The sequence below is a fragment of the Poecilia latipinna genome, unplaced genomic scaffold (genome assembly GCF_001443285.1).
Source record: "Poecilia latipinna isolate Pla-1442-1.1 unplaced genomic scaffold, P_latipinna-1.0 Scaffold556, whole genome shotgun sequence".
Lineage (NCBI taxonomy): Eukaryota > Metazoa > Chordata > Actinopteri > Cyprinodontiformes > Poeciliidae > Poecilia > Poecilia latipinna.
Genome location: NW_015113172.1, coordinates 440,761 through 452,545, shown reverse-complemented (window position 1 = coordinate 452,545; position 11,785 = coordinate 440,761). Strand labels below are relative to the sequence as shown.

At 40.3% G+C, this 11,785-nt stretch overlaps 2 protein-coding genes across 3 annotated transcripts in view; both read right to left on the bottom strand.

Moving 5' to 3' along the window:
* Positions 1–8: 8 nt before the first annotated feature.
* odf3l2a (outer dense fiber of sperm tails 3-like 2a) lies at positions 9–2,762 on the bottom strand. Its single transcript, XM_015041532.1, has 3 exons — positions 1,149–2,762; positions 423–533; positions 9–262 (listed from the first exon to the last, which is right to left on the bottom strand). The coding sequence occupies exons 1-3, from the start codon at positions 1,195–1,197 to the stop codon at positions 33–35; spliced, it is 390 nt and encodes a 129-aa protein (XP_014897018.1). The 5' UTR covers positions 1,198–2,762; the 3' UTR covers positions 9–32.
* A 1,994-nt stretch (positions 2,763–4,756) lies between these two features.
* crlf1a (cytokine receptor-like factor 1a) overlaps positions 4,757–11,785 on the bottom strand; it is a 25,256-nt gene continuing 18,227 nt past the window's right edge. The window contains exons 5-9 of one of the 2 annotated variants that reach the window (XM_015041530.1): positions 11,433–11,590; positions 9,354–9,428; positions 7,995–8,088; positions 5,751–5,933; positions 4,757–5,589 (exon numbers count right to left, since the gene is read on the bottom strand). In XM_015041530.1, coding sequence (XP_014897016.1) covers positions 5,573–5,589; positions 5,751–5,933; positions 7,995–8,088; positions 9,354–9,428; positions 11,433–11,590 — 527 coding nt within the window. In that variant the 3' untranslated portion in view covers positions 4,757–5,572. The remainder of the gene's footprint in view (positions 5,590–5,750; positions 5,934–7,994; positions 8,089–9,353; positions 9,429–11,432; positions 11,591–11,785) is intronic. The other variant, XM_015041531.1, reaches the window with a different exon arrangement.

Here is an 11,785-nt window from a genome sequence, read left to right as displayed (position 1 = left end):
TTATCTAATCCCATGAATGACACAATTTCCTATTACACATCTGGTAAAAACCACTTCCTCTTTCTGTTTCCTGAGGAAAAAAAAAAAGTGATTTGTCTGATGCTTTCCTGAGTCGTAGCCTTCCCTGATTTGTTTTCACCTCTCTTCCCGATTCGTCTGCCTCTTCCTGACATGGAGTAGGACGGTGTCTCGGTCCGACCAAACCGGGTGAGCTTGCCCCCGACATAGTACCTCGGTCCAGGGCTGGAGTCAATAGAGATCACTATAAAATACAAAAAATGCTCCTTTGTCTCATTCTGCTGCAGTGGTTATCACTGTAATAGATAGTTTTAAAACCCTGGAGCATTAAATTGCTAATTTTATCATTAAATGTGTTGTTAAATGTTGTGTCCTGATAGATATGCAGTAAGATTTAAACTTACTGGCAGTGCTCATGCGGCCGTGGAAGGAGTACGCAGGGCTGCTGGGCTTGGTGAAGTCATGGTTAATGTATCCGACTGTAGGGGGCAGAGCGTAGCGCGCGGGGCCCGGTCCTGACAGGTGGGGCCGGGAGTAAAGGTGGGAGAGGAGAGTGGTGAAAATGAAGCGACGGATTCCAGCTCAGAGCGTCGCTGCCGCCTCCACGCCCGGCAAGTTGTGGCTCCGGCTGCTTTGCTTCTGATCATTCCCATCTGGAGGCCTTTGACTTATTTTTCTATGGTTATGCATTTTAACATTCTTCCTCTGTTGTTTTGGAAATGGATTCCAAACAACGTAAGGATCTCAAATCAGAAATGGAGCAGTGACATTGTGATGCTGTGAAAGATTTTACGGCAAAACCCAGTTTGGCCCTAATACAACCCATGTGGGTGCAAACACACACGCACACACACACAGACACACACACACGCACACACACACGTCTTTGCGTGGCTATCTTTACGGGGACTTTCCATTGACTTCCATTCATTTCTACAGCCTAAGCCTCACCCTAACCCCCCCTCAATTCACACCTTAGTCCTAAATCAAACCCCTGACCCAAAAACAGCGTTTCCCCAGGTTTTAGTCCCACAAGGTTCCCACAAGGTATGCGTCAGGAAAATGATCCCCACAAGGTATTACAAACAAACACACACCCACACACAGGCATATAGATTTCTCCTACTGACCTCTTTCCCTAGCGGAGATTATTGGTCGTTTCCTCACCACCTCCTCCATGCTCCTCCAGCCTCGTCCTCTTTCCTTCTGCGGTAGAAAGACACATCCTTTCTTTTTGCTCTCTTTCGAGGCGAGTCGTGGCCTCCCATGTTGAATTATTCATGACCTGGAGCGGAGGAAATCCTATCTTGACCGCAGGCTCATAAGAGTCCGCAACTTGCTTCCCACACCTTTCCTCTGAGGCTCTCGCAGAACAAATGGTCGCCTCCACTGAGAGAAATATAAGGTTGAAATCCAAAGAAATGAAAGGGAAGGAGCCTTGAGATTTTCTGCATTTTGACACCTAACAGCCGTGTTACACCCAGGTTATATAGGGGGTTTTGCAAAATAGAGGGGGAGAAAAATGATACTTGGTTTTTATTATTTAATAAGGAAAAATACTGCATTCCAGATGTCCTTCTAGATCTGAATCGCCTGCCATTATCCCCAAAATGGGAGTGAGTTTAACCCATCTTCTGTTGTCAAGCTTCATCGTTCCTGCTTAAGAAAATCTATCCCCACTGCATGACACTGCCACCACCATGTTTAACTATGCTAGTTATAATATTCAGGGTGATAGTGTTTTTTTAAACTTAAATTATATTAAACTGATACACTGAAATTTAGGCTCTGTTTATTAACTTAGTTGCATTTGAAGGGGATTGGTTGTTCTGGATTTTATGTAGAGGTATCAGAGTAATAATATATAACTGTTGCTTTTTTTATTGTTGCTATTTTCATGTATCATTTTGCTTCTTCACTGTTTTCTGTTTTTTTTTTCTGTCTCATAAAATCACATTCAAGGTCTATTCTTGTTTTTGCAAGACATAAAACAGTTTTTAAACAAAAAGCACAACAGCACGGCGGATGCAGAGGCTTACAAAGAAGACATGAGAAGGAGGTTTGATAAATCAAACTGAAAAAAACAATCATGCCAGTCACAAATATGCATTGCGACCCACATTAAATCATGTTTTCAATATTAGAGTAAAGCACGATGACTTGTGAGTCGCCATCCATGTGAGCAATACATGCTGACTAACTTTAAGTCAGATAAGTGTGAGGTCGATACCAGAGCAGGGAAGTAATGAAATACCTGCAGCTTCCTGTCCATGTCTGGAATTTCAGGACAAATTTCAGAGGGAAAGAAAAGCTGCATTTAGCTGCTTGTTCAGTGTCAACAATTCTCCAGTAACCAATTAGTCTGACATGAATTATTTAAAAACAAAAGACCCCTAAGAGCAGCAACAGCATCGGTATAACCTTCCTAAGGCTCTGAAATACAGACCAACCAAGTGATTTAACACTATTACCGAGACAGAATTTATTTCTTTTTGTAAGTGACATGAAGAGATTAGTAAAACGTCTTCCTAGAGGTCAGGAGTCACCGTCTATCTCAAGCTGAAGGATTCAGTTGTCTTGGTGTCTTGTTTAGGAGGCGAATGGGGCCTCGCACTGCTACGAATCGCCGCCCTACAGGAGATTTGCAAACGGGACTGAAAAATAAGCTTCAGGACATGAAGAAATTAGATTCCTTGGTGGGGACTCAGCGTTCGAGAAAGGTTAAGAAACCCATCCATCCATCCGGAGGACCTGGATGGATGGATGGACAGATGGACGGACAGATGTCACTGAAAGATTATTCCTATTCCAATTTTTAACATGTTTTGTTCTTGCAACCTGCTTGTATTTAATACTTTCATTTAATACTTTCATTTAACTTTCATTTAAGTGTTTCATTGAACACTCAATTTAGCTGTACTACAAATTGAGTGTTCAATTTGTAGACTAACTTTGACTAACTTTAAGTCAAAGTTAGTCAAAGTTAGCCATTTAGCTGTACTACAAATTGAGTGTTCAATTTGTAGTACAGCTAAATGGCTCAGAATTGATCTTTCACCTGCTTGAACATTTTTTCACTTCAAAATATCCTGGAAATTTAAAAATAACTTCTTATTACAGCAGGTGGCATTCAAGGATTTCCAAACCATTCAAATAAATGTAAGTGAGGTTGCCTCCCAGTAAGTAAAATTATCTTAATTTGCATATTTATACATTCAGAAGGTTATAAATAACACATATGTGGTTATCAGTTATATCTTAAATTGATTTATATTTTAAAATATTGAATATGTCTTTTTATTCAGTAAAATTATATTTTAAAATAATAATGTATAAAACAGCTCTTTAAGGTTTGATTTTAGTATAGATTTAATAGTGAAAACATCTTAGTTGTATGAATTGTAAAATCTATCGTTTCTTACAGTAATTATTAGCTCCTGTTGATTTTTGTCACAATCTCCAGATGATACACCTTACATTTTAAATAAATCAAAATGCTGAAAATATACAGAAACATCCATGGGAAAATAACCAATCAGATTCACATTGTCTTACAAATGAATCATTTGTCAACGATAGCAGAAGAGCAACAAAACGGATTAGCTTTTGGCAAAGACAAAGGTAAGTAAAGCCCTGAGAGTGAGCCCAGCGTTAAGACAAAGCTTCATCCAGGTTAAAGTTTCAGGCAGCAGTAACCGAGTGGTCACAGAGGCAGTAACAAGACTCTAATGTGTCAGCAGAGGGAGATGAATCCGTTGCACGGTCGGGCAGGAAAAACACAAGCCGTGTCTCAGGTTTCCCAGACTGACAATGAAATGGCACACTGAGAGGTGTTCAAAGACTCCCCGTCCGTCGACCCAAATCAGGGTCAATGGACTGGGATGAGAAGCAGATTTGATTCATTAGGAGGATTGTTATTGCTTCTCTCCCAAGTCTGCAGTGACTAACAGGAACAGTCATGTTGCCAGGATCAAATATCGAAATCTTAGTTTAACATAAATGGTGCTACAAAATTAAAATGATCAATTAGTGAAGTCTGGAAAGGATTTCTCATAAGAACACATCATGCCTCTGAAAGCAGCAAACCAATCCACCATGTCCATGTACCTTTAGTTTTCAATTAAACAGAGAATAAAACACTTAATTACCTTTGACACGCTGCAGGTACCGCTTCCTGTCAGCAGGTGGCAGAACTGCATCATTTAGTGACGTTAAACCAGGAGGGATTCAAAAATGAGACACTATTACCTCAGATCAGTTGTATTACCATGGAAACAAACAACACATTAATGTATTTTTGGCACCATCACAATATCATCTTGAAATTTTAGTTAATGTTTATTGACAAGGCAATGAGATGAGCATCACTTATTAAAGTAAAATAAAATAAAAACACAACATGATCAAACGTCTTTTATTTGTAAGAACAGCTATTCATGCTGCTCCCAAAGCAATTCAACAAATTAATTATGAAAGTTAAATAATTATATTTTATTTGCAAATATTTCGATTTCATACATAGAAATAACAATATAGAATAAAGATGTACTAAATTTAGTAGTTTAAAAGCAGCAGTATGTTAGTATTTTTTTTAAACAGGGTTAAGCAGGAAGAAATTGAAATTAGAATGTGATGAATTGCATTGATCTGCATTGAACTGTGTATATTTCAAGCGTTCAACACACACACACCCGCACACACACATGCGCACGCACACACAAAAATCAGACCACGTGTTTTTCTGTCAACATTTTTATAGAACACAATTAGAGATTGATAACAACTTCAGTCATTGTACAGTCTTTACTGACTAAATTTAACTTAAGAATTATAAAACATAGCTTTATACTTTAAATATGCTGGTACAATTTAGTACAAAAATAAAGGCTTTCCGCAGCCGACACAAACACCATCAGTCACATACTGGCACTCAGAAACAGACAAATCCTGGGTGGACCAGTTTGGCACACTATCAACCTAACATAGCGACGCACTCGTTAAAATACTGAATCATAATCTGTTCATGTTTCTTTTTACATTGGGATGTGAGAGAAGGGATCATTTAGAGAGAATTAGTGGACGCTGACTAGCCACTAGATGGCGCCCCAAATGCCACTAACAACGCGTTTAGGCGCTTTAGCCAACACTTCAGCGGAAATCGGATTAGTTTTCATCTCTCCTGTGCACATTCAGGCCAAATGCACGTCAAATGTCTTCACCGCTGTCCGACATCTTCATGCTACAATGTCGCTTGCGCCCACGTAGTTTCTTTCTCGTCCGCGACGAGTGAAAACAGCTCCACCGTTTAGACGAGCTCAAATCGACTGGAAAAGATGCAGAAACGAAGTCTCCCACTTTTTTTTTTTTAATTCCCCTCTGGATTTCTTCTGGAGCAAATTGTCTTTTACATTTCCAATATGAGAATGCAGTCGCTTTTTTTCTTTCTCGCTTTTTTTTTTCCTCCCACATTCACACATATAGACAAACAAAAAATAAAATACAAACTGCATTCGTTCAGTTCGTCTCTGCTTGCAGGGCCGGCATGTGCTACGACTTATCCCCTTGGAGAACCTAAATTAAAGACACAGTCTGTTACAAATCAGCATTTAGAAAATCATTCCCAGTTTGTTTGTGTTTGCGTACGCGGGACATGTTGTGCACGGCCCGCTCGGGTTTACATGGAGGACGTGTGTGTTTGCGGATGCTTTCTGCTCGGCATTAGCGATGCTTACCTACCTGGTTGCGAGTTTTTGGCGATTTCTGCATGTCCACCCTCCACTGGTCGTACAGCTTCATGGACATGCTGCTGCAGCCGTAGGCGTGCTTCTTCACCCAGCCGAGGAACTGCTTCAGCTCCCGCCGCAGGGTGGAGTTGGAGTCGCCGCTGGACTTTGAGTCACAGGACATCAGTCGCTCTAAGGGCCGGGGAATCGGGGTAGGAGAGGAGATTTGGAGATTAAATGTTGAGAAACAATGTTTTTTTTTTGTTTTGTTTTTTTTTAACTTGCCTGCACTGAGTCATTTTTCTGTTTATTTCTCTTTGAAGCAAGTCGTAAAAGAGTGATCTTTGCTTTTATGGGGAAATGTTAACGCTACACCAGGCATGAGCTGGTTATCAGGATAAAAAAAAGGTTTTTAAAACATTAAATGGAGAGTTTTCTCCAGCTGTACATTGTTTATACAATGTTCTACGAATTTACATTCTTGGGTAATGCTGTGCTATGTTGCTATTTTTATATAAAATTATCCTTTGATGACAATCTCACACCATGCCAACATTACCACAGGATATTGTTCGTATTATCTGCTAATGGTAGATACAGTAAGAAACTTATGTTAGCCTCAAATTGGTGTGAAAATCAAAATTAGACAACAACAAAGTAGGAAATTAGATGTCCTCAAAGCGAGAATGACTGAATTTTGATTTTATTTTAAATCATCACCAAACAAAAAGCTCACAGCACACCATAATGATACCAAAGTAAACAAAGGCATTTTTTTTTTTGCATGTTGACTCTAGTTGTTTAGTAGAGTGCAGCCGATGTCCCTCAGTAGCTCATATAGAACCAATCATTTGTCGAAACATGTTGAAACTGGGTACAAATCACGCTTTATCAAGAATAACATCACATGGTTTTTTATTTTATTTTATTCATTGTTTGTATCTTAGTTGAAGTGATTTCATGAGTTTGGCATGTTCATTGCATTACCGGCAACAAGACGGCGCAAATAAAATTCCTCATCGGCGGCAATCCGTGACCAGTCGACAAAGGACAAAACTAGATTTCTGAGCGGTGACCGCTGGTGATGATCATCTGCTTCAGTCTCCCGTCGGCCTCGCAGCTCCGTCTCAACATTTAATGACCTCACCTGGTTCCTATACCTGCAGATTATATACTCCTGACTTTCACCCGCTTCTTGTCAGATCCTCCTGCATGCTTGTTAGTCTGTCACCTCCCTAATGTCAAGAAAGGACACTTCAAATCTGTCCAACCAGTTGCTCTTCTCATGCTATAAATCAAAACTAGGAAATCTATTTTTGCCAATGATTCATAAATATGTTAATAATCCAAATTCCCAAAACCAGAAACTGGAGTGTGACTGTTCGTTTCATTGCCATGACAGTTCCACCAGTCTGCATCAACTTGGTGAAATCCCTGATGCCACAAGCTTTACTTGAGGTAAATCATCCAAAAAGTTCAAATAATTTGTCACTGAAGCTTTTAAACTGTGTCTATTAATGAAGTCAGGAAGTAAGTGAAGTAAAAATGCAGGCCTAGATGCAAAAAGATTTCGCTGCGCTGCAAAGAGTTGCATGGAAAGGGCAGCGGGGCCGACGGGAGCAACGGCTAAAGACGAAAACAACAAGAACTTATTTCTCCCACTAACAGAGGACCTTTTTGTCTCTTCGCGCCGTAATAAATACTTTCTGAGCCTTCCCCCGATGAAACCCTTGCAGGAAAAATGTGAGTTTTTATGAACAGGGTTTTGTTTTCATAACTGTGGTCTTTTTTGTGGCCAGTTTATGATAACATTTTATACAGCAGTTACTGTATTCCTGCGTCTGGAGCGACCTAACTGGATCCAGGATGGCAAACAGCACAAGTGCTCAAGGATTCCTGACAGTTTTCATCTCTTCTTTGCCAGAAAATGATGCTTTTGTTAAAACGCAGTAAGTAGGTCTGTTTCTTGTCATTTCCCTGACGAGCTCAAACTATATTGGATAAATAAATATGACAAAATAATCAAAAGAAAACAGACTGGAAGACTGAAAGTGCAATTATCTGTTTCTGTGCGACGGCCGCAGAGAGCTGCTGGGGGCCCGGTACACTGTGATATCAAAAATTGCTTCTTTATGGGCCAAAATGATCCCACAGAATGAAAAAAAAAAAAAAAAAAAGCTCTTGTGAGGAGACCCCTGACAGCGCGCCTGTGTGTGTGTGTGTGTGTGTGCGTGTGTGTGTGATCATTCTCACCACTGTGGGGTGTGGAAGCAGCTGTGGGGTGGCTCCACTCGCTCCAGATCCCAGCTTTGCGAGAGCCGTAGATTCCCACGGGGTTACACCGAACCTGTGGAAAATACGACGCAAATTAACAACGGCCAGTCGCTAAACCTTTAATGGCTCTCGTAAGCGTACACACCCCTGCTAAAATCCAGTTTTGTTTTGTTTAGTTTGTTTCCCCTACATGAAAAGCTGAGACCATTACAAATCATTTCCAAAGTTTTTTTTTTTTTTTTGTCCATCTTTAATGTTACGTAGATGTGCTTTTGAATGCAACTAAATTTTGATTGGTTTGTATTTCCTGAAACGGAAAACAAACAAATCAACTAAAGGGGGAAAAAAAAACAAAACCCTGATCTTTTGAATTAATTTCAGAATTTAGAGAATCTGATGAACCTGAAATAAAAGTTCAGTTCCACACACACACACAAAAAAAGAGCTTTGGGTATTATTCTTTGAAAAAAATCCGTCTCAGAAAGAAATTTTATGCCACTGAAGGGATTATTAATTATTTATTGGGCTGGGTATATTTGCTTGGTGTCTTTTATTGGATGATCGATGTTCGAAAAAAGAAGACATGTTGGCAATTTAATATTTTAATTATATGTAAAATGGCGGTTTCAGCGGGGAGAACCGTTTCTTCAAGCAGCGTTTATTAGAAGTGACTCTGGCATGATCAATACGCAGGATGAAACATGGCGGTGAGAGCATCGTGATTTGGGATTCCATTTCTTCAGACGTGCATGTTTTTGTCAAAGTGTTCAAAATTGTGAGCAGCTACAAACAACAGCAAAGTTTTGACCCAAATTGCTAAAATGCGTGGTGTCAGCCTGAAGAAGAAGAGGGTTTTATTTATTTAGCATCACAGAAAGTCCAAGCGCTCATCCACACCAACAAGGAAATGACTTCACCAGGAGGAAATTACAATTTTGTGATTGGATGAACCAGAGTCTAGAAATAAATCTGACAGGACAAATGTGGGACTGAAGAGAGAAACGGACAGATTTTACAAGCTTTTGCAAACTGGTGGTGTGGCACGCCGAAATTAAATCAAAAGGGGTTTCAGCTAAGCGCTAACTTAATTCCTGACATTTAACGGCGTGTGTAAGAACGCTGACATGCTACTGCAGCTATCTTTAAATCCTTCCCCTCAAACATATTTGTTAGATTTTAAGTTGAATTACGTGACACCAGCTGTGGAAAGTTGGGGAAATTAATGATGTATCGCGTTATCGACTGGTTTAGTCGCCAAAAACCAGGAGCTTCACCAGGAGGATGTGTAGAGTTTCGCTCACACTTGGCCACAAGCGCATTGCTACAAACCCGCCATACCTGCACGAAATACACCGTTCCGGGTCTCAGGCCAGCCAGCCTGCACGACGTCTGATTCCCGACATCATTCATCACCTGGGCAGCGGAGGAAAGGCACAAACACAGAGGAGCTGAGCGCTGGAGGTCCGACCACAGTATTAAATACCAATGGGCAAAAACTAAAGCACAAAGCAGAATCAAGATGCAGAAAACACAACCGCAAACCATGCACAGAACAAAACATGCATGTGCACCACATTGTTTAGCGGCTCCTGATCAGCATGTTTATGAAAGTATTTTAACGTAACCGTGCCTGCTGGCTAAAATCTGTTCCCTATTATTTATTACAGACTCGGATACTCCGACATACACACACACACAGGTACTCACACAAACAAGGACTGAAGACAGCGAGATACTTTAAATGGGAGGAGAAAGAAGCACACACACACACACACACACACACACACACTGCAGTTAATAATCTGTCCTAATAATCCCCCACTTTCTCTCTGACATCCTGTCTGTAAACACTTGTTAAGGAGGACTCCAACAGAAAGCAGAACATGTAAATTACAGGCATTGGAGAGCTAATGATGTGACGCACAGGCGGCCAACTGAGGCAGACGTTACAGCTGAGCGTCTTTGCAGCCATATTGAAGACATTAACAGCTGAGATGTATCCCCTCCGCTCCCCAGCATGACCTCATGATTAGGGCCGCTTCAGAGGCGCTTTGTTTCCACCATCAGCCCTTCAAGCCACTTGGATTCGGGCCTCTCCTCCTCCCTCCTCCTTCGTATTGGTATCACCGCGCCTCTCCACTCCTCCGCCTCCTTTTTTTTTTTTTTGCTTTTTAACATTTCCACTTTGCAGGTACCGACTTGCTTATATTACAGCGTTGTAATTCCTCCCTAATTACAGGAGAATCTTCCCTCCTATCCTGGGGAAAATGATTTCTCTACAAAACTGTCCCGCATCAAAAACAGTGTGCCGCTGCCTTTCTGTTTGGGCCTGTTTACGCACATTTTGCAGCATTTTAAAACAACAATGCTGCAATTTCTACAAAAAAAAGGCTCCGAGCCCTTTAGTTCATGCAGCTTATGTGAAAAAAAATGCCCCTTAATTTTATCCGTCTTGAAATGAAGACATAAAGAAATATTACTGTAGGAGTATTTTTTTTTATTGAAAATAAACCTGGGGAAAATTTTTTATGTAATTCCTGTAATACAGCAGAGATCGCCAGAGGTTTAGGATTAGCTGGAGGTAATTCATACAAGATATATTACATTAACTTTGATCAGCTTGCCTTATTGTACAATGTTTCATTCTTTTGTTTTCTGTTTGTCTGTAAACTCCTGTTTGCACACCTGAATTTCAAAAATCTACATGGATATTTCTATTCTATTCTACAGCTTAGGGCATATGATTTTACAGACAAAACACTGTTTAAGGAGTTTAAAACTGACTATTTATCATTTGGGGATGGTTTGTATCTGCCTCGACAACGTTTTAAGTGAATTTTACCTTTTTATGTTGTACTTTAAACACGACATCGCCGAGAGTTATTCTGGTTTGAACAGATTTCACACTCTGTCATATTTCACATGCGTTCAGTTAAACTACGTGAGATTTGTGGGCGGGGGTTTGAGGTGATTTACATCCATAATTCATTCAAATACTTAACTACAAGTAAAATCTGCCAGGGTTTGGATGCATAAATTGCTAACATGGGGAAAATTTGCACGCATGTTACAAAATTAATATTATATAAGATGATTTTGTTCATTTGGGGTCAATATTATCATCTGATAACTGATATCTACCGATATTACAGAGATTTCTGTTTCCTTCACTGCTTCAGTTCAACACTCAACAGTCCTGCACTGCTTCATCTGATCTTACTAAGTCTTACGCACCCAAAAGGAATCTTTATCTATAGTATTTATAATATTAAATTAATAATAATAAAAACAAAAAAATACAAATACATGTCTATACTGATAATGATCACTGCTCTGTTGGTAAAATAAGACAAAACAGACCGTAATTTGAATGCAGCTTTCTTTTTATAAATATATAAAATGTGAGATGTTCTTTACCTTCCAGTCTTGACTCTCCTCCAGCCTGTAGCGGATCTGGTATTTAGCCTTAAACAGGAAGTCTTTGAGAGCCGGCGGCGCCTCCCAGCGAACGCTGAGCTGGTCCTCCAGCTGGCCCAAGCGGCTGACGGTCACACCTGACGGAGGGTCTGTGGTCACTGTCAGGAGAGAAAACGGAGAACAACATAAATATTCTGTCAGCATCTAACAAGAAAAAGGAAAATGATCGTGAAGAGAGCTGAGAAGGCCTTTGGAGAATCCCTACGATCTGACCAGGATCTGGTTACAGCTGTTGCAGAAACAGGCCTTAAAGTGTGTGTGTGTGTGTGTGTGTGTGTGTGTGTGTGTGTGTG